The sequence below is a fragment of the Amblyomma maculatum genome, chromosome 11, assembly GCF_055883805.1.
Source record: "Amblyomma maculatum isolate TAMU_Amacu chromosome 11, ASM5588380v1, whole genome shotgun sequence".
Classification (NCBI taxonomy): Eukaryota; Metazoa; Arthropoda; class Arachnida; order Ixodida; family Ixodidae; genus Amblyomma; species Amblyomma maculatum.
In genome coordinates, this window is record NC_139354.1 from 906,859 (window position 1) to 934,393 (window position 27,535).

At 47.0% G+C, this 27,535-nt stretch overlaps 1 protein-coding gene across 1 annotated transcript in view; it reads left to right on the plus strand.

Moving 5' to 3' along the window:
• Positions 1-27,535, plus strand: part of LOC146172637 (potassium voltage-gated channel subfamily KQT member 1-like) — a 199,384-nt gene that overhangs the window by 80,415 nt on the left and 91,434 nt on the right. Inside the window, exons 5-7 of the mRNA XM_084585629.1 lie at positions 5,457-5,535; positions 6,836-6,932; positions 8,887-9,027. Of these exons, the coding sequence (XP_084441755.1) occupies positions 5,457-5,535; positions 6,836-6,932; positions 8,887-9,027 (317 nt within the window). The remainder of the gene's footprint in view (positions 1-5,456; positions 5,536-6,835; positions 6,933-8,886; positions 9,028-27,535) is intronic.

A 27,535-nucleotide genomic window follows, 5' to 3' on the forward strand; every position in this document is an offset into this window, starting at 1 on the left:
ACTGGTAGGCAGCTCATATTCTCCCGGTCCACAAAGCTCGTCGTCTTTGTCATGATCGTCGTTTTGCTCAACTTCGCGGCTACAACATGGACGTTAATGTGAGCGATCTCACGTCGCCGGTGCTGGAGTTAGCGAAGGGGGGGGGGGGGGGGGGGCTGCACCTGGCCCTACGAGGCTGGGACTGGTAGGTCACCGCCTGCTTTCGGAGTTGTATCTGTTGCAGGCTGTCATTGCACCCCCCACCGCTTCGGTGGCGGACGACGGCTATTGCGGCACGTGTCTTTCTTCCCTCTTCTTATTCTTTCTTTCTTCTCTATTTTCTTTTCTGTCCACACGAGGCAGTCGAGGTGACTCAACTACATAGCCAGCAGCAGGCCCGTGCATTTTCTTTTCCTTCTTCCTACAGTCGCTACACAGAAGCTAGCTGGGGGCGTCTAACGGTTCAGCAAGGCAATTTACAGAGTGCCAAACACACGCACACACACACACACACACACACACACACACACACACACACACACACACACACACACACACACACACACACACACACACACACACACACACACACACACACACACACACACACACACACACACACACACACACACACACACGCTTGCACGTCCGCAAAGTATCACAGTCAGTATCGCTCGATAGCGTGTGTGTACATTTCTAGCGATATCATTTGTGTGTGTATGCGTGTGTGTGTGTGTGTGTGTGTGTGTGTGTGTGTGTGTGTGTGTGTGTGTGTGTGTGTGTGTGTGTGTGTGTGTGTGTGTGTGTGTGTGTTTTGGATAACGGTGCTTGTTTCTGTATATTAGACAAAATTCGTTAAAACGAGCCCTTTCCTGCTCTTTTTAATTTATTTGCGCAATAGCATGAGCTGTGTTTTAGAAGTTCCCGCTCGCTTGTTAAACCCTAATTCATCTTTACTACTGTTACTGAATGTTTTATTAACGGGAAGACGAGGGCCCTTCCTGAAATAGATTGGAAGCTTTCACGTGCGCCTGCATGGCAGAAACCGATGCTTCCAAGGGCAACCCATACGATATAGAGCATTTCGTCATGATATTTGATGCTCAGAATAACACACGCTTTGTAGCCAACTTATAAATGCAGCAAATCCCTGCTGCTTGGAAGGCGGAGAATACATAAAGTTAGTTAGAGTCAGCATACATCCATGACACTGTTGAAGCAACTTTTTCCGAGATATCTGCAATGTGTCGCACGACATACGCCCTGGCGCGCCGCATAGTACCCTCTAGCTGGCCTTCCACGAAGTATCGATTTCTACATTGATTAAGGTTGCCAAAGTGGCGTGCGCTGGAAAAGCATGAAAACACCTTTTTTATAGACTGGGGCAGAAATCTACGCACAAATCTCTTCAACTGTCACATAACGTATGTAGAGATGGAACACCTGAGTTTTATGCGCGGGAGCTGTCATATATATTGCTTGCGCGCCAAAGCCAGGAAAAAGGTCCTGTTAACGTTTCTGCGCCTGCAGTGTATAAGCGACGCTTGCAGCCTGCGCTGTTGAGGCATGCGTAGGTGCACTTTGTGCACGCAAGGATAACAGAACGAACGGTCGATTTTTGTTTCTTACGTACAAAAAAAAAAAAATCGGATTCATATTTGCACATGGAAGCGGTTGGTGCCGATGGTATCGTGGACTTTTCCTGCAGGTGCCTTTATAACAAATAGACGTTTGCCCAAAATTTAGGTTACTTGCTTGCATTTAGGCGCTCTTATACCAGAATTCATTTCTTTCTCCGGTGGTAGCATCGCAGTTCTAGTCCGAGCAAGCAGAGGCTGTAGGCAACGGGAAAGAAAAAGTAATACCGGTAAGGGCATACAGACTGTGGAGAAATGCGCAAACGGACAATTGTTGCTACGGGAACCATGTAAGGAACTATTTTCGTATGAGGAGACGGAAACCGTTACAATGCGGAGTGAAGAGTATGACAAGAGAGGAGAAATGCGTACGCATAGCGACGCTGCCACTCGAATAACGTTAAAATGCCCCGGAAATGGTGCTTCAATCAATCTTCTAATACAAGAGATCGATACAGATTTTCTTTTTGAGTACTTGAGTGAAATTTAAAAGCATGGCGTTTAGCCTATAATTTGCAAACAATTTTTATGAAGGGCTTCTGGCAACCGCTCGTAGCCGATTTGGGCGACACATTCCCGCGCGCAAACCACCGCGATGACGTCACCAGGGCTGGATGGGTGCGCTCTTTCACTGGACGTGTCCAAATGCCGTGCGCAGGTGTGGGCGTGATGGGGCGACATCGCGACTGGCTTCTTTGATTTTTTCTTGCGCGCCGGCGTGCGCTCCCTTTAGAGGAGAGAGGAAAAGCAGCTTCTTTGATGGTCAATATGATCAACGCTAAGAAGCTCGACTGAAGAGCTTTGCTTTGCTAAGAGGACTGATGGGATACGTATTGCCTTGCGCGTTTTCAAGGTCAAGTGAATAACTTTTCGTGGCCTCTTTAATGGCGGCTACCCAGCAAACAAGTACGGGAGTTATCTTGGAAACAGAAGCTTGTGGGGCGAGGACGGAAGGCTCAAGCTGAGGATACTTGCACACAAAAATCACAAGCAGTGTTCTGACCGAATATGGAGGATATGACAGGTGCTGAGGGTGCCAAGTAACCGCGTGGCTGCCACAAGTACATGATTGGGCGAGTTGGTGCAGAGCCATGATTACAATAACACAGTGCACTGCAAAAGACGAAGACTAAACACGTAATGAACAGGACAAGCGCTGACTAACAACTAAGTTTATCTGAAGAAACGAAAGAAATATATAAAAACCAGTAAATCGCAGACACACCTACGCGAGATGCAAGGAAAAAATATCAGCTAGCATACATTTCATGTTTTATCGAGATATAAAAATTCACGGTCTGCAAGGGAGACGGAAGGCTGGCTGATGCACCTATTACTTTTTTTTTTTTTTATCAAGCAGACTTCCTTAACCTCTCGTGTTAACCAATCTCGATTTCGGTAAAGAATGTTTTGTTTGCGAATACAGCGGGTAGCAGCCTCATTCACCTTTCTTTTACCTCGCTTATTTTTTTGTTTCTTTGAATTTCCTGCAATGTACAGCCACGTGCGAGTAAGGGTCGGATGACAAGGCCCCCAAATGTTCCTTCAGACGTACATTTATACATCGGCCCGTCTGGCCAACATACACCTCACCGCATGATAAAGGGAACTCATACACTAGCGCACACACGCAAGGGGAATGCCGTGTTCTGTGATTAATAATACACACGAAGGGGCTAATATTATGAGACAAATTAATTGTACTTTGTACGCGGGGACAAAATCTGGCCACTTTTAAGGGCTCAGAAAAAACTGTAATCCAATAAAGATGGGCCACGTTCTTTATGTTACGAGACAGTTGGTGCTGATAAAGGATGACAGAAACCTACTCCACATCACGTGGGTCGCTACGCTGAGCGGCTTTGCCCTGCGCTTGAGCTTAAGCTTGAGCTGCGCTTGCCCTGCTCATTACCTGTTTAGTATATGTCTTTTGTAGCGCAGTGCGTTATTTCAATCATGTCTCTGTACCAACTTGCCCAACCTTCTACCTTACCGTCACAGGTACCAAATGAACCATAGTTCTCGTTGATTAATTCAAGAAGGAAAAGGCGCGGTAACTGTCTCATTTGTTTTCTGTGGACACCTCAACCGCACCGTAAGGAAAGGGAGGAGGGCGGAATTGAAAGTGGAAAGAGAGAAAGAGGACCCGTAGTGGAGGGCTACGGAGTAATTTCGACCACCTGGGGATCTTTAACGTGCGCTGACATCGCACAGCACACGGACGCCTCTTCGTTTCGCCTCCATCGAAACGCAGCCGCTGAGGTCGGGTTCGAACCCAGGTACTCCGGCACAGTAGTCGGGCGTCTTACCACTGCCCCACCCCGGTGGGGCATAGTTCTAGTTGAAGGAAGCAGCGAATGGTTACCGTGAAAGGGAAAGTGTAAGGTGAGATCAAAGGGGCGAAGGGCAACAAGAGAGACGCTGCTGCACGAATACTCTGAAGGTCCGTACCCATTCAAGGATGACGAGACAAAAGGGAAATGGTTACCGCTAAAACAGAAGAGCATGGGGAGATTGGGCTGAAGAATGCTCCGGTGGGCGTTGACTGCGCTAGGCTCTCTAACCACGGCGGTGAACACAATGGAAAAATGAGGATGAGGATATCTGCCGCGGAAGAAGGAGGGTATGACGAAAGCGGCGGAATGCTTTACCGTAGAGTGGTTGACCTAGAATTCAGTTATCTTGTGGTCCTAACGAAAAAGCCTAAAGTTGGCTTACAGTAGAAAGAAGAGGGCCACATTGACTAGAGTGAAGGAGTTTGTCAGGTTCGTTCTGCCGCTCTGCTATGGAAGGTGCTGACGGGGATGAGGTTAAGCTGCGCTTAACCGCGTACCTGGGCAACGCATCAAAGAGGAGCGCTATCGAAGATGACTATGTTCATCAGCTAAAAGGACTGCGCTGCGAACATTCGTAAAGCATGGTGCCTCATATTCAAGTCAATTTCTCGATAATTGAGAACACTTCACCCACTGTCACGATATCTCGCTATACACAGATGCAACCATCCCGTAGAATTTTCTCTAGCATCATCTTTCAAAGTCTTCTTACAGAAGGTGCGCCTGATTCTCTGGCCTCCCTTTCTCACTACCAGCAGGACACTAAACGAGCCGCAAATAACCCCAGGAGCAAATATTCCTACGCACGCCTCCTACGCATGGCTTCTTTCTCTGGTGTTTTATATCCTGGAACACACTAAAATTTCAAGTAGCAAGCTTTGTTCGAGCGCTTTAACATAATAATGTTGCTTCCGTTGCGTGCCGCATTTCTGCAAGATATTTGTATTTTATTACCGCAGAATTTTTAAACTTCTGCATCCTGGAGCGGTTTTTGAAGCCATCGCAACTAGTTGGAGTGAGCATACACATGGACCATTAGATAGGCAAGAACCTTTCTGCATGTAGAGAATGTAGGATTCTCCTCCGCACATGTCTGCACAACATTGCCGTCTATTGGAGTAGGTTTGTGAGAACAGCAAAAAAAAAAACAATATCCCGTTTGATTTAAACGGCGTTTGTGTCAAGCGTTCGACAGATGACGTCAGAGCAGAGTCTTGTGTAGCTTCCACTGCAGGGGCCATAACACAAGGCTTTTCGAGATCGCTCTCTGCAACATATCTGGAAGCTACCTCAACTAGATAAGCTAGTTCTGACGCATCTATTCAACGTATCTCACATGATGAAACATCTCTAATCGCATTATAGTTATTAGTTCAATTCGTAGAACATGTTGTTTATGAACGTTAATGAAAAAGTAGGAGCAGTTTATTCGCTACCGATCAGATACTTGTGATTAGTGATTGCGGTATTGACGCAAGAACATTTTTTCCCTTTTTGTTTTCAGATCTCATCGTTGTTGTCGCTTCTGTTGTGGTCCTTGTTGCTGGCTCGAACGGCCAAGTGTTTGCTACCTCAGCCATAAGGTAAAGACATTTATTGCATATTTCGCACACTTATCGTGTTGGGCACTCTTCACATGAATATAAAGCCGCGAAAGAGCGAAATACTAAAAGCACCTTAAAATTTTGCTATGTTTTTATACAGTAGTGCGCAGCACCGTATTCGCTCTGCACTAGCAATTATTCAGACACTTCTGTCAGGGCTTCCTAGCTATGGTTTAAGTATTGGATCGCATATGAAGTGCTATTACATGCAAAACGCGAGAGCTCTTACCGCTTATTACTGTGCCTAATTAATGCCATTGTTTTTTTTTTCTTTTTACGCAGCTTAGATTTTTATGATAATCTATCGTTTCTTGTTATGGACCGATAAACTTTACAATAGATGGCTGAGGCGAGAATCTGGCTAACCTTAGAGCATGAGAACCCGTTGTTGTACTGTCTGTGTGCTCCCGATAGGTGCTTCACATTTATTTTCATAGAAATATATATACTCTAAAACGTATTTGGCGCTCCAGGGCGAATATTAGAGGCCTTTAATCTAGAGGGTGCACAAAGTGTAAATGCACTATCCGCATAAAGCCAAATAAGTCATGCAAAAGGAGTTGCTTTTTTATCCAGATACCAATCATACTGTATTAGAGAGAAATTTTGGGCGTCGATATGGTGCCGCCTATGCTTACCGCAACACAATAACGTGTCTGTCATGGTTATATGCCAGATTGCAAAAACAAAACGCATATCCATTCCGTAGTCTCTTTGTCTTTAGTAGTACTGGGCCTTATGTATGCAAACTGTACGCCACAAAATTATACACACCGCCATCTAATTGGCTATTTTCCCTTATCCGCTGTACTATTTCTCTCACAAAGTAATTCCAGCTATACAAGGACAAATGCGTATTTTGGGGCAACATTGAACTACAGTTATCGAGACGAAGACGAAGAAATAATGTTGCTGGGGGAAAATAGTTCCGACTTACAACAAGATCACTATTCTTAGAAGAGGACTGCATCGATTTCTTTCCTCAAAGCTTTCAAAATTTAAGTGAGCCAACAATGTCCAGCTGCAGATTTTGGCTTTGCAAGAATATACAAAAAATGATCGCTATCGTCTTCAGACAACGTACGTTAAAGAAGCTGTCCATTCGTTACTCTTGTGTGGTGAGCCATTTTTCGAAGATGTATCACGGCCGGTTTGTTTAGGCTGCGGAGATGTTGTCATGTCAACTAAAAAGACAAAGATTTGCCTGTCAGATAAGCAAACGCTCCTCTTTTTTTTTTTCTATCTCACTGTGTGATTTTGTTTTTCCTTGCATTCGCAGGGGAATCCGTTTCCTTCAAATCTTACGCATGCTTCATGTGGACCGACAAGGCGGCACCTGGAGGCTGCTGGGATCCGTAGTGTTTGTACATAGACAGGTTGGTGACTGTGACAGCACACGGCACATTTAATACGCCTGCCTTTAACCTCACGACAACCAGTAGGAAAACAACGCACATGAAGATAGAAATATATTAAGCCGGTAGTGTTGAATACCCCGCTTCTCAAAAAAAGCGACGTCGTTGTTCTCACATACAAATCACGAGATAGGCAGTAGTTGGCCGGTCATTTGGCCGCAATTTAATCGGTTATGTGTGACGTTATAACATCAGCCATTCCACACGTGCTGTCCTCTGAGACTTTAAGCACCTTTGAGAAGGGATGGTAAGATGAGAATGCAGCCCTCCAGGACCTCTCGGTGACGATTTTGAAACGTTGCTCCAAGGCCATGCTTCACGGCTTGACAAAACAAAGCATTATATCAACTATGGGTGGTCTTTCAAATGATCTTGTATCTTATGACCATATGCTAAATTTATTCGCATGAGAGGAATAATAAAAACAGAGAAAAAGATTATCGAAGTACGAGTAGAAGATTGCAAGTATGTACATGAACGAGGATTCGCAAGGGAGCCTGCATACAGGAGTCGTTAAAGCTGTTACGTCATACTATGAAAGGCAGAGCTTAAGTGTGCCGCCAGTATTTTCAGCACATTACGTGGTGGTACAAACTCCTAAATTTGTTTTCTATACATATACAGCTGTGCGCGCAATATAAGAGCTGCGCTCGAACCCAATAGTTGGAATTCACACAAGCTCCAGTACATTTAGTGGCAACCCGATTAACATTCAGGCGATTCGGCACAGCGCCGCTTCTCTGCTTCCCTGCCCTATACTAACTCATTTTTTCACAGTGCATTTTAAGTCCAAAACATCTACGCTACGGGGTCAACTAGGAACAAATTAGTTATGCCTGAAGCACCGACAATTGAGGGTATCTCTGGCAGGCGCCATGACCGGGACGCATTTGTCGGCAGGTTTTGTGACGTCACCTGTCTTAAAGTTTCTTTTCTTTGTATTTTCTTACATTAAATATGTGTGCGGAGCCAGTAGTGATGTATGTCACGTGATTTAGCCCTATCAACTAATAGGATGAGCCAGGTGAACTTAGTCTGCTTTAGAATGAATAGTAAGCCTGCTCCTTCGCGCCAGTAGGCGATGGTCAAGATACGAGCCATACGATGTGAATAGCTAAAAGACAGCGACAACGTCGTATACATCGATCATTTACCAAGACATATAAACTACGCCAAAGTGATGATTTTGGAAGTTATATTAGGTTAAGTCATGTTAAACATCAGCAATATTTTTTTTGGCCGCTCAGAGCCGCAACGTGGCCTGTCGTGTCCCTTCTTACTCGTCCTTGCCTCGTTGTGCGCATTACCACCTTAATAATCATGTGTGACCGACTCGCACAGCAACGAATTCTTTGCTTTAATTATCATAACGAAGCTTTATCCCTTTATGAGTTAAGATCCGAACAGCTATATTTCGAATAACTGCAGTCATGCGCAACTCCATTTACGTGGTTTGAGATTGTTCTTATTGCTTGCGCGGCTTATCTCAAAAGTTCATTGTGAGTGTACTCAAGCGGAGCGTAGAGCAGCGCTGATTCGTCTATTCCGATCGCTCTCGTTGCTATCGCCTCTGTTGAGGTTTTGCCTTTTTTGTGGGCGAAGCACAGCTATAAAAAAAAATGTATTTCACTCCAGTGGCACGCCAATCTGTTCACCTTGTGTGTGCGGCTTTATGCCCATTACTTGGGAATATTATTTCCTTAATATATTGTCTTCCCGAATCTATCCAACCTTGTCCCTCTCTGATGCACCCCTACATTTTTGTGTCCAAGGGGACCCTTCCAAGTTGTTTAAGCTCAGAAAACGCACGCTGCGATGCTATTGATGACAATAGTAGAAAATTTCATTAGCAAGTGAATGTGGCATTTGTGTTACACCAGCGTGACCTGCGTACATGTTTTTCCCGCCTGCGCAGGAGCTCATCACCACGCTGTACATTGGCTTCCTGGGCCTGATCTTCTCATCCTACTTCATGTATTTGGCTGAGAAAGATGCAATGGGCATCGAGGGGAAGTCCGACTTCACGAGCTACGCCGACGCCCTCTGGTGGGGAGTGGTGAGTGCCCCAGGCACGCATGTGGCTCAGGCGAGATCGCATCCGGTACCTGACTGACTGTGTTCTGGGGGTCCAAAAGTTATATATCCATCAATGGGTTCTCAGATTACTCGTTCGGCTCTTGGCAATTAGGGCTTATTTCAATCAGCGTTCATATGTGTCTCGTTTTAATCCTTTAATCTCCTTTGTGGTTTTTGTTCTTTCGGAAAATTAGACCACTGCAAGGCTGCAGTGCTGCGTGTCTTCCCTAGAAGCATACAAAAAAAGGTAGCGTGATTATTGCCTAAAAAGGGTCGAATAAGTGTTTTTGTTTCATTCTTCTTAGCGAACTATAGCACTAGTTTCGTGAGCCTAGAGTGAGGTTCTGAGGTAGAATGAGAGAGATAAAATGGCTACGCAGTATGAAAGAGCACTGAACAAGGGTAAAGGGGTAGCCTCAGTTCGCAAGCCAAGCCAAAGCCAAGCCAAACTCCGCAATCATCACTGGCGGGAGTTTAAATACGCTCTTGCTTCCGGAGAAGAAAACCTAGAAAGGGTGGGAGAAAGGAAGCTAGAGGGGGGGGGGGGGGGGTGAGAGGAGGAAAAGAAGTGGGCCAAGAAATACAAACATGCTCATTCGGTAGAGAGTAGACATACCGTTTCTGCAAGTAGAATGCAGCCTAACCAGCACGAGGCGCGGGTTTTTGCGCGAGAATAGCACTTACCGCGGGAACTCAAGCTTATGATCCGAACTTCAACTTACTGTCTGGCCTTCCGTACTTGTTATGTGTGCTCCAAGAAGTGTTGATCTCAACGTGGCCATGCCAATTTCATGGTGCCAAATGTTCTGTTACTGGCGTCAGTCCCGACATCCGCAAAACATATTCAATACTGCCAAGCATCGTTCTAATGTTGCCTTTTACATATGTCAAAGGATCAGGCTTACTGCAAATAATGTTTTTCACACGCAAGTACTTCTGTGGTGCTCAAAATTGTCGTAAGTGAAGTAGTAATCTTGCATTGAATGTTTGTCGCCCATTGTAAATTTAAAGTGCACCAAACCGCCAAACCGACAGCGAACCTTCTTTTTCCGTCCACTTACTAATTTCTTGTGGAACTAGATCATTCTCCAAAGAGACGAGTTTAGTTCTACTCACACTTGCCCTTATGTCCCAAGCCCGTTATACTTTGTGGCACGGGCAGAGGTTCTTTATTTTTCTTTCCTTTTGCATGCCTAAGCATAATATATGTCCTTATGTCCCGACGTTGTCTGGATTGACTGCATGTCCATGGCCCCTGGGATAATAGTGTTGTTGCGAAAATAAGCGCTGTTTGCGCGCTGATATTCTTGCGCAGAAATAAAGCATCGCATCGAGGTATTCACATGAATTTTTCCACGATCGAACACAAACATCTATGCCTCCTCAATTCTTGAAGAAGTGGAAGCCTAAAAAAATAAGAGCAGTGATGAAAGCCTATGTAATATTACTACATGTTTGCTGTTACTTGCGCAAGTACCAGTGATCTATCCCGAAAACAATCTATCGGTCAATATTTCTCAAGATGAAAGGATGCGTATGGATGTGTGCTGCTGCAGTTCAGCATGTCGGCTTGTTCTTGAACACGGCATAATCATTACGGTGTAAAGAGAAAAAACAAGATCGCACCGCTGGGATATGAACAATTACGGCTGAAACAATCAATTATGTGGAAAAAAAAAACGAAATAGTTGGGTCTAATTTATGTAAAACGTAAAGACGTTAAGGTATCCTTAGATCTGCGTTGCATGGGTATTACGCATTCTTGCCAAGGAGTTGTAGTAATGTCTAGAGCGAACTAATACTATTGCCGTTTTTGTTTTACCCTACACCAGCTACACCGGTGTAGCAGATCTCCAATACTTCCAGTGGTGTTTTGCTACTCTAGAATAGCAGGTGTAGATTAAAAAATAATGGCCTTAGTGTTGCGCAGTAGCGTTTTCTACTAGAGCTGCTGAGTGTCCCCCTTCATGGATCACTGCCTTGTCGTGGCGGAGGGGCTTGCGAAACTCGATGAAGTCGTGAGCTCTGCTGTGTAGGGCCACCCAAGATAGACAGGTCACGGCAGATAATTCTGACAAAATGTGATTCACTGGAGAAGGTAATGGCAACCCACTCCAGTATTTCCTGCCAAGAAAACCCTATGGCCAGTCACAATACCATTATCGATATGGCGCCGGAAGATCAGCCCCCCAGGTTGGAAGGCGTCCCACATGTTACTGGGGATGAACAAAGGGCGATTCCTAGTAGCTCCAGGACGAATGAAGCGGCTGGGCTAAAGCCAAAAGGACGCTCAGTTGTGGATGTGTCGGGAAGCGACCGGAAAGTCCGATGTTGCAAGGAGATATATCACATAGCAACATGGAATGTAAGATCTATGACGCAAGGTAAACTGGATATCGTCAAGCGAGAAATGGACAGATTGAACATTGATATCTTGGGTATCAGCGAGCTCAAGTGGACCGGAATGGGAGAATTTAACTCCGGCGACCATTATGTCTTTTATTGTGGGCACGAATCCAAGAGAAGGAATGGGGTCGCTCTCATAGTAAACAGAAGAATGGGCAAAGCAGTGCTAGGGTACAACCCCAAAAACGACCGAATGATTTCACTTCGGATCCAAGGTCACCCTTTCAACATAACAGTTATCCAAGTCTATGCACCGACCACTGCTGCTGAAGAAGCTGACGTTGAGAGATTTTATGCGGACCTACAATGCCTTTTAGACCGCACCCCATCATCAGACGTCGTTTTTCTCATAGGAGACTGGAATGCTAAGGTCGGGAGTGAAGAAATATCCGGAATTACAGGCAAGTTCGGTCTTGGTGAGCCAAATGAAGCTGGGCAGAGGCTAGTAGAGTTCTGTCAAGAAAACAACCTGACCATAGCGATTACTCATTTTCAACAGCACAAGAGGCGCCTGTACACATGGATTTCACCGGACGGTCTGTACAGGAATCAGATCGATTATATTATTTGCCGGCAGAGATGGAGAAGCGCTATACAAGCAGTAAAAACAAGGCCTGGGGCCGATTGTGGCACCGATCTTCAGCTTCTTGTTGCCAAAATTAAGCTTCGATTGAGGAAAACGCAGAAAACTAGAAGGCCTTTCAGGTATGATCTGGATCAGATTCCATTAGAATATGCTGTGGAAGTGAGGAATCGATTTCAAGAATTAGATCTCGAAGACAAAGAGTCCGAAGAGATGTGGACTGATGTTCGTGATATAATACAAGAAGTTGCTACTAAGGTAGTTCCAAAGCAAAAGAAATGCAAAAAAGCAAACTGGTTATCTGAAGAGGCTTTGCAAATAGCTGAGGAAAGGAGGATGGCAAAAGGTATGGGGGAAAGAGAAAGATACAAGGTTCTCAATGCGGATTTTCAGAAAATAGCAAGGAGAGATAAGAATGCCTTCCTGAACATACAGTGTCAAGCAGTTGAGGACAACAGCCAATTAAGGAACACAAGAGCTCTGTATAAGACAATCAAAGATATCAAAGGAAGCTTCTGTGCTAAGCTGGGCGTGATAAAGGACAAACGAGGCAAGGACCTCACTGAAGCCTCAGACATAAAGAAGAGGTGGCAGGAATACACAGAAGAACTGTACAAGAAGGACCCGGATGTGCAAACCCAACATAGGACGGTTGTGATTACTGATCTCGAGCCGGGCATCCTGAAGAGTGAAGTTGAATGGGCCTTAGCCAGCCTTGCTAAGAACAAAGCTAGCGGAATTGATGGTATTCCAGCTGAGTTGCTTCAAAACCTCAACCACGACGCTGTTAACACACTGCATACATTATGTCAAAAGATTTGGACAACCCTGCAGTGGCCACAGGATTGGAGGAGGTCAGTTTACATCCCCATTCCAAAGAAAGGCAGTGCCAAAGATTGTTCCAACTACCCCACGATCGCGCTTATTTCGCATGCTAGCAAGGTGATGTTAAAAATCCTGCAAGGTAGGCTGCAGCAGTATGTGGATCGGGAGCTTCCGGACGTGCAAGCTGGGTTTCGCAAGGGCAGAGGAACTAGAGACCAAATTGCCAACCTTCGCTGGATCATGGAAAAAGCAAGAGAGTTCCAGAAACCCATTTACTTCTGCTTTATTGATTATGCGAAAGCGTTTGACTGCGTAGATAACAGCAGATTGTGGCAAGCTCTCCAAGAGATGGGAGTTCCAATTCACCTCATCTGTCTCCTCAGGAACCTTTATGAAGGGCAAGAGGCCACAGTCAGAACTGGGCATGGCCTTACTGATTGGTTTCCGATTGAGAAAGGAGTGAGGCAAGGCTGCATACTGTCGCCCTGCCTATTTAACCTATATGCAGAGTGCATCATGAGGAAGGCCGGTCTGGACGAGTCTTCAGCTGGAGTGAAGATTGCTGGAAAACGTATCAACAACCTTAGATATGCGGATGATACCACTTTAATGGCAGAAAGTGAAGTGGAACTCAAGAGACTTGTGATGCGCGTACAAGAAGAGAGTGAGAAGTTTGGGCTTAAACTGAACATTAAAAAGACGAAAATCATGGCGTCTTGCCCTATCAAGTCCTGGAGCATCAATGGACAAGAAGTGGAAGCTGTGACAGATTTTCTGTTCTTGGGCGCCAAGATTACCTCGGAAGGAGACTGCAGCCATGAAATTAGGAGACGCCTGCTTCTGGGAAAGAGAGCAATGGTTAGCCTTGACCGCCTAGTAAAGAGCAGATACATTAGTCTACCAACCAAGATCCGTATAACCCGTGCTATGGTCTTTCCAGTTGTGATGTATGGATGCGAGAGTTGGACTGTGAAAAAGGCTGACCGCCGAAGAATTAACGCGTTTGAATTGTGGTGCTGGCGAAGACTCTTAAGAGTTCCTTGGACTGCCAGAAGATCAAATCAGTCGATATTGTCGACCATAAACCCTGACTGCTCATTGGAGGGTCAAATTCTAAAGTTAAAGCTCAGCTACTTTGGTCATTTGATGAGAAGAGAGGAGTCGCTGGAGAAAGATTTGATGTTGGGAAAGGTTGAGGGTCGCCGGAGAAGGGGTAGGCAGCGAACGCGATGGTTAGATGGCATTCTCGAGGCATTGCAGATGAAGCTATGTGATGTTAAGAAGATAGTGAGAGACCGGAAAGCGTGGCGTGACATGGTCCATAGGGTCACGAAGAGTCGGACACGACTGAACGCCTGAACTGAACTGAACTGCTGAGTGTCAGGAAGGACTATAGGCATGACGTATTGCTGCTATTGTTTTGATGCCTTCATGGCGCGTCGAATAATTGTACGGTTGCTCCGTGCGTGAGAACCAGAAGTCCTAAACTTAACTAAGCCTTGTTATATCCTAGTGATTGATTGCTGTCCACTCGAATGTACGAGGTGGTTACATGGGATCTCGCACTAAACTATTTCTGCTCCGTGGTGCTAGAGGAAGCGCAATAGGCTCAATTACAGATCGAGCACTGTGGCTTTTCTGCAAGGCTACTTTTCGTACTTAGGAAGCCTATCGCAGGGCTGGTTGAATGACGCCTCACCGATGTCATTGACCTCATATTCACCAATTGGGGAGTATCAAGGTGACTTCCTGGCTTTCGGTTAACGGGCTCTGTAAGGCTGTCGGTTAATATACGCTGCGTTAGCTTTTAAAGTAGAAACCCCTATGTTGTGTTATGTCAACGATAGTGGCACAGATACCAAAGAACACTAGTTTTATATCTGGTGACAATTTATATGAAGCTTTTATCTTCCGTTTTATAGTGAAAGATGACTTATTTTAGCTGAAAAAAAACCCGCTCTCCCGTCAGAAAGCACCAAATGCATCGCACTACCGGTGCAGTAGAATCCAGAGGCCGAACACCGTTTCAAGTGTAGGCTTGGCTACAGATCACTTCCGCCCCCAGCGTCGTTCGGGGAGGCAGAAAGCAGCCGTCTAGGACTTCCACTGTAGGCCTCCCTCACTTTGTACAACTTGTTTCACGCAACGCCAAAAGATGGCGTCAGAGTTTCGAACGTGCCCAGTGTTCCGCAAACGCATGGATTTGGAAACACGCGCGGCGCCCTCACTCACTCTTCACAAGGACTGCGCTTGCGCCGCTCAGACTGCAGAACAGAGCCTAGACTCTTGCGCGCTTCGCGCTTGCTCCCCCCTCGCAGGAGCACGCTTCATCCTATAAGTAGGTTGCAGCACTGTGCACTCTATGTCAGTTTGAGCCAATGAGACCAGTTTAAAATCCATGGCGAAAACAGTGCAAGCCGCATAAATTTAGTCATCCGGGCACGCCATCTCGCGCTGTGTAGCTGCACTATTGTGAAGGAAAGAGAGCCAGTGTACGAGTGCTACACTCTGGAGACTAAGCCTATTGTGAGAATTTATTTTTTTCCAAGTAGCGGCATATCAATCCTCTGCAAGCCTCACCAAACCTGTGGTACTTTCCAATAAAAACAGCCAGAGTCTGAAATTTAGTTTCACCACTGCCCGAGTACTCGGTGGCTACTTTGAGAGGTCCTGCTGCTCGCGTTGACGCAACAGTTGTAGGTTCCATATTTGTTGAACACTACCTACGGGACGGAATTATTAAGACGCTTTTGTTGACACTTGCGCTGCTGCGGCGGAAGCGCCGCTGGTAGGCTCCAGGGAGCAAATAGAAATTTCACCAAATTCCATTAGGTTCTCCTTTCTGTACCACGCCATGTCCTTCCATCGTTCAGAAACGAGGGCAGCTCAAGAAGTGCAGCGTCGTGCACTCTTAGAGTGAACACGCGAGAAGGTGGCTGCTCTCTTCAGTATGTCCCTGCGTTTCGCTACAGCAACACATCAACGCAAATTGGCGAATGCACAGAGGGACCAGGAAGGGCTCCTTCGCATGGCATGCATATTTGCATCGTTGCATTGTCATGTCAGACGCAGTGGAGGATATCGTGCTTCCGTGTTCATCCTAAACATTGACGACCCTGTACCTACAATGGGAGCCAAACGTATATAATCCCTAATAAATATTGTATAAATGCCGCGAAATGGGCTGCGCGAAGCGGACACGTGGTCTGGAGAATAAGCGCGACCTTGTTGGTGCGTTACATGTGGCCTTAGAGCCCGCATGCGCTTGGTAAGAACGACTCTGTTCAAACGGTGGGATGACGCACAGTTTAGAACACTGTTATTGAAGGAAAAAGGAAAGCCGGAGCCAAACGTATATAATCCCTAATAAATATTGTATAAATGCCGCGAAAGTTTCTCGTTTTGATATTTCGAGCTTCTATTAGAACTGCATCCATACCTGAAGACTGGAAGACTGCGCGTGTGGTGCCCGTCCTGAAGAAGGGGGACCCACTTTTATTATCTAACTACCGACCCATATCTATATTATGCTCTTCTTGTAAATTCATGGAGCATATCGTAGCCGACCTCATTTCTAAATTTCTCCAAGATAATAACATTTTGTCGGAACACCAGCATGGCTTCAGGAAAGGGTTTTCTACGGTCACACAGTTAGTCACTTTATTTCACTTTCTTGCTTCCGTCGTGGATAGGACCGGCCAGGTAGACTTAATTTTTTTGGATTACAGCAAGGCGTTCGACCTAGTACCGCATAACAAACTAATAGAGAAACTTCAAATGATAGGATTGCCCGATTTCCTAGTTGCCTGGGTTTCTATGTATTTATTGCAACGCAAACAGTATGTTACAATTAACGGAGAAAGTTCTTGTGCTCTTCCGGTTACATCTGGTATCCCTCAGGGCAGTGTTCTTGGGCCGCTGCTGTTTTTGATATATTGCAATGATATTGTCAATATAGTTAATGAGCCTGTGCAGATCCGCATGTATGCTGATGACTGCATTATTTTTAATGAGATCCGGTCAGTTGACGACCAGGTAGCACTAAACATGACCCTTAACAACATATTCACATGGTGTTGTAAATGGGGAATGAAACTAAACTCGGAAAAGACGGTGTTACTACGTGTTACAAGAAAACATAATCCGTTAAAATACTCTTTTTCTTTGGATTCAGGTCTAATAGCTGAAGTTAACGAATTTAAATATCTTGGTGTGACATTAACAAGCAACTTAAACTGGAACACTCATATCTCTAACACTTGCTCGTCTGCATTTCGAAAACTTTGCTTGTTGCGCCATAAGCTAAAGGATGCCCCTCTCAAAGTTAAAAGATTAGCATACGAAACTTTTATAAGGACTAAATTAGAGTATGCCTGTATTGTATGGGACCCGTATACTGTCACCAACATAAACGCTCTAGAGCGGATCCAAAGGAAAGCCGTCCGTTTCATGTTTTCGCAGTACTGTCGAACAATCTCTGTCTCTACACTGATGCAATCGAATTCAATACCTACCCTTCAATCCCGGCGAAAATTCCTTCGACTGAAATTTTTATACTTATTGTTTAACCATAAACTTGGAATAGATTCTTCACCGTACCTACTAGTATCGAACACCAGACAAACCCGACACTCTCACCCCCTTTCTCTTACCCCGTACTTTGCTAAGACTAGGTTATTTCAACACTCTTTCTTTCCGCAGACCATCAGTGATTGGAATAACTTGCCAGCTACCTGCCTACAGTCTCTTGACCTGATTTATGACCATGTTTAGCTTTGGTTATGCTGTGCCATTATCTTTTTCATTTACCGCTGTTTGTGCTTTGTTTTGTTCGCATCTTGGTATTATTGCTCACTCGTAATAACTTGTTTGTAATCCACTCCTGCTTGGGCCTCACGGCCTGCAGTATGTACTAAATAAAATAAATAAAATAAAAATGGGCTGCGCGAAGCGGACACGTGGTCTGGAGAATAAGCGCGACCTTGTTGGTGCGTTACATGTGGCCTTAGAGCCCGCATGCGCTTGGTAAGAACGACTCTGTTCAAACGGTGGGATGACGCACAGTTTAGAACACTGTTATTGAAGGAAAAAGGAAAGCCGGTGAAAATCGGGTTCTGTTCAGAGCGATTGGGAATAGAAATGAATAATACCAGACCAACTCTGACAGTTCCTGAGAGCATTGAAGGAAGTTTTCCTTATGTTTCAGACTTTCTACCAATGTTTCTGGATATAGAAAAAGAAGATATCAACAAAATTTCTTTGAATGCTGTAATATTCAGTCATTGTTCATGAAGAAAACAAGGTTATTTTTCAGAACTATCCAAAGAGCTGCTTCACTCTCAACGATCCAGTACTTTGGTGCTTGCATGCCGACACGTTTCGTTGTGAGAGCCTAGCAGACTGATTTCGAAACCCCCTCTGTCACGCCACTGTGTTTCGCAGTTCATTAACTTGGGTCTCGAGAGCCCATACCTGAAGCCACAAGGCACACAAAGCAGGGATTCATTCCGGAATACTGGGGAAGAAAACATGCAAAGAAAAAAAGCATAATATAGAAACGTTTATTCGAGCCCACAGCTCTGATGGTGGCGTTCCGCCTGACATCACTCTCGACAAGCTGCAGAGCTATATATTGACACGAGCTTCATATAGCCGCTCGCAAACCACGCGAGAGACACTTATCCCCGCTCAGGCGAATGTACCGATCGATACTGCCTTGAAAGCAAAGCGCTGTCTGAAATATCTCTTCTGAGTACGCTGTGTATTGAGGCTGTGAAGCTGAATATCGGAGTAAAGTGCACTTAGGGACACCCTACGCGCATCCATTGTTGGGGCATTCATGATATTCAGGTGCAGCCGAGTATCCAGTAAGGTTGTGGAACATTTCAGCTTCGAACACGTGAGTTTTCTTTCCGTTTCTGAGCCAAAAATGTTTTTCTGTCAACCAACATGAGTTTCGGCACGCAGGATCATTAATTCATAAGGCCAACCATTATGCTTTTACTTTTGGGTCGGAAATAGCTAACGTCGAATTCTAGATTCACCGGAAGCCTTTGATCTCGTTTCGCACCGTATGCGCATGGTATAACTCACTCGTACTGCAACATCACCGTCTTGACCAATGCTTTCATTCCTACCTTTCTGAACGACACGTGTATGTATCTCCAGGGTCTCTGTTCCTAAGCTCAACGCCAGCTGCAATTAATTACTGAAGTTTTCCTGTGCTCCTTGCTCAGTCCATCGCTGCTGCTTATTTGTTAACTGCAGTAAGTAGACATATTCGTCTACCATTACCAGTGCTTTGCAACTTATAAACTGCGGTTCCTTCCAGAGGCTGTTAAACATTACCTTAGACTTCTGCTGATTACTTTTTAGGCCTACCTTTCTGCTTTTTCTGTCTAGGGTATCAATGATTCTTTGCCATTGATTTTCTAAGTTACTTAGCAATTTAATGTCTTCAGCGAATTGCAGATAACAGGTATTCTGGAGCAATCCTAATCACTAACTGACCCCATTGCAAGTCTCTGAATACTTAGCAAGCTTTGAATAGCACTAGAGAGATCGTGTCTTGCCTCTATTCATGGGGATTTTATTACCTTGTACTTAGCTGTAGGGGCCGTAAATCAGGACCACGAAATGGAAATAATGAAGAGAGTACGATGAGGATGGAGCTGCGAAATACTCGCAGGTTATAACAGCTTACCGCTGTCACTCAAGAGGAAAGTACACAACAGCTGCATCTTACCTGTACTCACCTGTTAGGCTGAAGCGTGCAGGTTAACGGAAAGGGTTTTACTTAAGTTGAAGACAACGCAGAGAGTTATGGAAAGGAAAATGGCATGTGTAAAGTTAAAAAATAAGAAGCATGTGGAGTGGGTCAGAGAAATACCTCAAGTTAATGACATTCTGCTGGAAATCAATAAAAAGTGGACATCGTCAGGGCATGCAGTACGAAGGGAGATAAGTAATGGTCGCCTACGGCAACAAATTTCATTTCAAGAAAAGGAATACGTATTAGGGGGCGGCAGAAAGTTAGTTGGGTGCATAAGGCTAAGAAGTTCGCAAACATCAAGTGGATGCATTTTGCACAGTACCGGAAAAATTGGTCAACTAGAAAATATGGAAGGGGCCTCAGCCCTGCAGTGAGCATAGTCCGGTTGATGATGATGATGATGGTGGTGGTTTGTTTACCTGAGTATGTATGTATGTATAACTTTATTAGGGAGCCGGCAAATGACGGGTTAAAGCGTCGTGACGCTGGCCAAGCGTCTACCCGGGGTTAAGCCCTACTCTGCACTACCTCATTTGGCCCGTTTGTGGTGGGTTGTGAGGCTTGTGCTTTTCGAGCGCACCCCGGGCCTGCTAGACGGCCCATAGGTGCATGTCCTTGTCTGTATTCTGCACAGCCCTTTGAAGTTCCGGCGGGTATGTCCTGGATGAAGCTTCGGTCGGGAACCTGGCACAGTCCCACATTATGTGCCATTGGTCCACCGGACCCACTTGGCATACACTGCACATATCACTCGTGTAGATGTCTGGGTGGAGGACATATAGCATTGCCGGGGCTAAGAGTGACCCGGTTTGCATTTGCCTTAGGATGACCGCCTCCTCCCGACTAGTGCCGGGTGAGGCGGCGGCATTGTCCGTCGAGCTAGGCGGTAAAATTTTGTCACTTCCTCGTAACTGGTCATTCGGTCTTTTGTTTCGAACCACCATTCAGAACGGTCCCTCTCGGGGGCGCGGAAGGTAAGCGCTCGCGCCGCCGAATGGGCCGTCTCGTTGTGATTCGGTGAGGATGCACAATCTCCCGCGTGCGCCGGGAACCACTTGATGCGGATAGTGTTGCCGCGGTCTTGAAGCTGGAGCTTACTGATGTGGAATTTTGATTTAACAGCGCGCCGCTGTTCTTGTTCAGAAGACGGCGTTACATGTCTACCAATTAAACAGCCGCCGACCATTTCATTTAGATGTATAATCTATTGGAGAATTTAAGTGGTGTCAGCCGGGACAGCTTCTTAAAATAGCTCTACGCGTTCGAAATAACGACAACGCGCAAGAAGGTTATTTTATATATACACACAAAGCTGTCGGTTCAGCCGTTATTCCCGTAGACGAGTACAAATACCTGGGAACAGTTTTCAACAGTAACTTATGTTATAGCTTGCCTGTAGGGCGTGACGTTTTTGCTAACCATCTACCGCTTACTAAATACCTCTGATTATTTTAACACTAATTTATATATACTTAACAAGGCACCAATAATTTACCTTGCCATTAACTAGGTTATAGTGATTATTGTATCACAAATGAACTAATCTGTAATTATTTACCTCTAACTACCTATGAGTAATCATCTATCACTTATAAATTGATCCTCAATTGTTGGAACTAGTAACTAATACCTATTTTATCGTTGTGTTTTCATTATTGATCACTACTATTATATACTGCCACCTGGTGTCCCCATATTCTAGCTGCGCCTGGAAGAAGAGGACACTGAAGTTGACTCTCGTGCTGTGCGCCGAACATTTTGCCTGCTGGTACAGCTTCGTCCCGTCCTTTTAGTCAAGTCTAGCCCTGTTGTCCGTGACATATTTTGGTGGAGGTGCGGGATATCGATCCCAGTATATGTCCCGAACTCCTCCGCATACCCAGGATTCAGGTCCTGTGCCAATCGACACTCCTGTTCACCGCGCTAGCCGGAGGAACCTAGGCCTACCACCTGAGCACGGGCCGTTGGAATTCACCACCGCAGCCGCCCCTCGACCTGTCATGCAAACTCCAACGTATTACACTCTACAGAACCCGCGACTGCCTAAGGCTTTCCACGGCTGTCAGACAGAAGACGTCGAAGACTGGCTCGCCCAGTTTGAACGGGTGGCCGCATTTAATCAGTGGGACGACGCCGCAAAGCTCAGGAACGTCTTCTTTAGCCTGGAAGATGGCGCTCGTACTTGGTACGAGAATCGCGAAGGCGCCCTAACATCATGGCGCGAGTTCTGCCGCTGCATCCTGGACACCTACACCAGCCCGGATCGCCGAGAACGAGCGGAAAGAGCTTTACGCTCTCGCATACAGATGCCGAACGAGACCATAACCATGTACGTGGAGGACATGACTAGGCTGTTCCGACGATCTGACCCGGCCATGCCCGAAGAGAAAAAGGTACGCCATCTCATGCACGGCGTTAAGGAACAACTGTTGGCTGGGCTCGTGCGCAATCCGCCGAGCACAGTTGCCGAGTTTCTTTCGGAAGCAATCACGATGGAAAGGATGCTCCAGCAGCGGTCTACGACCTACGACAGGCCAGTAATCGCCGCTTCGCTCACGGAGCCGCATTCGGCCTTCGGGGCTAGTCCGGATCACCTTCGCGACATAATCCGCTCCATATTGCGGGAAGAGCTCCAGAAGCTTTTCGGTGCTCCCCAGCCGACGGTCGCCTCTGTCGCTAGTATTGTACGAGAAGAACTCCAGCAGGTACTTCGGCCTTCGGTACCATCTGGTAACCTGCCATCCTTTTCCAGCGAGTCCTCTCGACCAACGTATGCGGACATCTTGCGACGTCCCCAAACTGATTCCACACAATTACTGCCACCCGACCAAGGCTCACTGTATTCAGCCCACCCCGAGCCGCACATCGACAACCGCCGACCACCCCAGCGAAAGGCAGACCTGTGGCGTGCTCCAAATCGGCAGCGCCTGTGCTTCCACTGCGGAGAACCTGGTCACCTGTATCGACAGTGCCCATATCGTCAACTGGGACTGAAGGGTTTCCCCATCGACATGCGTAGCCCTCCTTTAGGCCAACGACCCCGGGATATTGAGGAATACGTAGCCCAACAGCGCATGGCGCCAACTTTTCGACGACCGTCACGATCTCCGTCTCCACGCCGATCATCCTCGCAGCCCAGCTCCTCCGGGATGGCGCAGCGACGGTCGTCTAGTCCGAGCCGGGAAAACTAAAGACAGCGACCTCAGGGGGCGAGGCCGCTTCAAATCGACGCGACGAAGACCCCCCGACAACGCGACCTGTGAGCGACCGCGACTTGACGGCACCGATGACAGTTCGTACACGTGAAGATAGACTCTCGCTGGATATACCCGTGCTCCTCGACGGCTATAAGGTTAGCGATTGGTAGACACTGGTGCTGATTTTTCGATTTTAAGCGGGAAGCTAGCGGCGATTCTAAAAAAAGTGATGACGCCATGGTCTGGCACGCAGATTCGAACCGCTGGCGGACATGTCGTAACTCCGAGCGGTCAGTGCACGGCGAGAGTCCAAATTCGCAACTCCACGTTTGTTGTCAGCTGCCTTGTGATACCTGACTGCTCCCGCGACTGTATCCTTGGTGTCGATTTTCTCCGAGAGTGTGGGGCCATTATCGATCTCCGGAAGCGTACCGTGACCTTTTCGACCGAGAAAGGTGATGATACTGACACCACAGACCGCCAAAGCCGTGCCCCTCTTCGAATTTCTGCAAAGAGCGTTTATATTCCGCCACGTTCCAGTGTTTTTGTGACTGTTAACTGCGATGAACTACGTGACGGAACGGCGGTCGCTGAGGGCAACCAGTCTCTTTTGCTCACCCACGGCATCACCTCGGCGCGGAGTCTCATCCATCTGAATAACGGCCGATCTGAGCTCCTGGTGACTAACTTCACGAACGAACCCCGCCATCTTTTCCGCGCTACCGCAATCGCATTCGCCGACGCCTTAGCGGATGTTTCTGAATGTTTTACGTTTGGAGAAGTTGAAAATGTGCGCCCATCCCTTGATCGTCTGGATATTAGTACAGATCTCTCGGAAACACAGCAGCACGACCTGCGTTCTCTCCTTCTAAAATACAGTGCTCGTTTCGCGACGTCATCGAAAATTCGGCAAACGCCTCTTGTGAAGCACCGTATAATTACTCCCGACGATGCCCGCCCTATACGCCAGCAGCCGTACCGCATCTCAACGACGGAACGTGAAGCAATTGAGACACAGGTTCAGGAGATGCTTCGTGATGGTGTCATCCAACCCTCCAACAGTCCGTGGTCTTCCCCTGTCGTGCTGGTGAAAAAAAAGGATGGCACCCTTCGCTTCTGTGTTGATTATCGAAAGTTGAACGACATCACTAAAAAAGACGTCTACCCGCTGCCCCGTATCGACGATTCGCTCGACAAGCTTCGTCGCGCCCAGTACTTCTCCTCCATTGATTTGAAGAGCGGGTACTGGCAGATTGAGGTCGATGAGCGGGACCACGAAAAAACAGCTTTTGTCACCCCAGATGGACTGTATGAGTTTAAAGTGCTGCCATTCGGCCTATGTTCAGCGCCGGCTACTTTTCAGCGCATGATGGACACCGTTCTCGCCGCCCTCAAATGGCAAATCTGTTTAGTTTATCTCGACGACGTTGTCGTGTTCTCTGAAATCTTTGGAGAACACCTCGAACGCCTTCGCGCAGTATTAGATGCCCTCCGGTCAACTGACTTGACGCTCAAGCCCGAGAAGTGCCACTTTGGCTACAAAGAGTTGAAGTTTCTCGGTCATCTTGTAAGTGCCGCAGGCGTTAGGCCAGACCCCGACAAAACTGCCGCTGTCGCCAAATTTCCCGTTCCTGCCACGAAGAGGAGTTTAAAACGTTTCCTCGGTTTGTGTGCGTACTACCGCCGCTTCATCGCCGACTTTTCCAAGATAGCGGCACCCCTGACCCGCCTCACGCGGGATGATACACAGTTCGTGTGGGCCGCCGAGCAACAGGAGGCTTTTGCGGAGCTGCGCAGACGACTGCAAACTACCCCTGTTCTTGCGCACTTTGATGAAGACGCTGCCACCGAAGTCCACACCGACGCCAGCAACATCGGCCTTGGCGCTGTACTCGTTCAACACCAAGCTGGCGTGGAAAGGGTCATTGCGTATGCCAGCCGCACGCTCTCCCGCGCTGAAACAAATTATTCCACTACGGAAAAGGAATGCCTCGCGGTTGTGTGGGCAACTATGAAATTTAGGCCTTACCTCTATGGCCATGCGTTTAAAGTCGTTACTGACCACCATTCTTTGTGCTGGCTGGCCAATCTCCGTGACCCATCGGGGCGCCTAGCACGATGGAGCCTTCGCCTCCAAGAATTTCATTACTCCATTGTGTACAAATCTGATCAGAAGCACGAAGATGCTGACGCGCTCTCCCGGGCACCCGTCGGATTTGTCGATAACGTCACGGATGACAGGTTTTCTTGGACTAGTGAATGCCTCAGACATAATGACCCGACAGCGAGCTGACCCAGACCTTCGACCTGTCATTGACCACCTGGAGGGTCGCGCTGCTGACGTCCCCCGCCAGTTTGGAAGGCACCTGTCTGCATTGTGTCTTCGGAATGGCGTTTTATTCAAGAAAAACTCCAGCACTGTTGATCGAGCGCACCTCCTTGTCGTGCCGGCCGACCTTCGCGACAATATCCTTTTTGCTTACCACGATGAGCCCACCTCCGGCCACTTGGGCTTTGCACGCACACTCGCTCGAGTTCGTCAAGGCTATTATTGGCCTAAACTTTCTGACGCCGTCCATCGCTACGTCAGAGGCTGCCGCGAGTGTCAACGTCGAAAGGTGCCTCCTCTCAAGCCCGCGGGTTTGCTCCAACCTATTATTCCACGTCGGACGCCGTTTGACCAAGTCGGCATCGACCTACTGGGCCCATTTCCGCTGTCATTGATGGGTAACAAATGGATTATAATCGCGACCGACTATCTCACACGTTATGCGGAAACCAAGGTAGTGCAGCGGGGCACATCAATTGAGATCGCTCAATTCTTTATGCAGCAAATCGTGTTGCGTCATGGCGCGCCGTCCCTAGTCGTAACCGATCGAGGCACCGCGTTTACGGCACAGCTCATGCACGACGTGCTCAAGCTTAGTCATACCAGCCACCGAAAAACTACTGCATATCACCCGCAGACGAATGGCCTCACGGAGAGACTCAACAAAACCATCGCCGACATGATCGCAATGTACATAGACTCGCAGCACAAAAACTGGGATGAAACTCTCCCCTACATCACTTATGCCTACAACACGGCCACCCAAGAGACGACGCGTTTTACACCATTTCGCCTAGTCTACGGACGTGACGTTCAGACGATGTTGGATGCCATGCTTCCGAGCTGCCCAGATGATCATCCACTCACGCCAGACGCCGAGCAGTTCGCTCAGCGCGCTGAGGAAGCACGTCATCTTGCCCGCATTCACATTCAACAACAGCAGGGCACGGATGCACGCCGCTACAACCTCCGTCATCGACACGTCGCATACCATCCTGGAGAGAAAGTTTGGGTGTGGACCCCGGTCCGTCGGTCCGGCTTGTGTGATAAACTGATTTCCCGTTACTTCGGACCTTACGAAGTTATGCGCCGAGTCACCGAAGTAACATACGAAGTTCTTCCAGTGGGTACTGTGCAGCCCTCGCGTCGGCAACCACGCTCCGAGGTCGTGCACGTTGTCCGCATGAAGCCCTATTTCACGCAGTAGTGCGCTATGCGCTTGTTTCGTTGTCGCGTAGGACACCTTACCCCGCCTCCGTTATCTATGCTATCCATGTGCTGATCTTTCTTTTCGCTTACATTGGCCGTCGCTCGCGCTCCGTCCCTTATTTCTTTTTTTTAAGAGGGGGAGTAATGCCACCTGGTGTCCCCATGTTCTAGCTGCGCCTGGAAGAAGAGGACACTGAAGTTGACTCTCGTGCTGTGCGCCGAACATTTTGCCTGCTGGTACAGCTTCGTCCCGTCCTTTTAGTCAAGTCTAGCCCTGTTGTCCGTGACAATACGAATCACTCCACATGATATCACCAGGTGAGGACGTCATATCAGGCGACACATTTTTCTGACAGGTTTTGCGGTCACAACGTGGCTATCGCCTTAATAATACATTTATGAAAGGGCCCGATGTAAAAGCGAGCACTCTGTGTATACTTAATGTAGGAGACCACTTTGATGAAGTGTTATTCTTAGGAAAACCAATTTTCTAAATAATATTATAAAAAAGCACGCAATCATTTCTGAATGATTAGCGAGAAATTACGCTTCAAACTAAATCCGTTCCAGAGATACAACTAACTTTGTAACTCCCTATAAATTTTGCAAAACCGAAATTAACAGTTGTGGTTCCCACACATTGGAGTATGTTGCATGTTTTCATGGTCTTGCATTTTGCCTTCCAGATATTTCAATTTAAAACCATAATATTTATTTATAAGCACGTATGCCCATGTTTGCCTGATTTCAACAACAAAAATTACGAGTGATTGATTTATAGGAAGGGAAAAGCGCGGTAACTGTCTCACTTGTTTTTTGTGGACACCTCAACCGCGCCGTAAGGGAAAGAAGGAAGGTGGGAGTGAAAGTGGAAAGAGAGAAAGAGGAGGGGACTTTAGCGACTAAAGTATTGAGCCTGAGAAGCCTCATCTTGTCAAGCGTCCCTGCTATCTGCAATCCCACACTTGAAGGCTCCAACGAACGCCACGCGACAGGAGCGATGGGGCACCACCCGAATGCACACTTGTCGGAGAAATTTTGACAGGTACTGCGCCTTTCCTGCAGAAGTCTCATCTTATCTATCGCTGTTGTTGTGGTTGTAGGAAGAAGGAAAAGAAAATGCACAGGCCTGCTACTGGCTCTGTAGCTGAGCCACCTCCGCTGCCT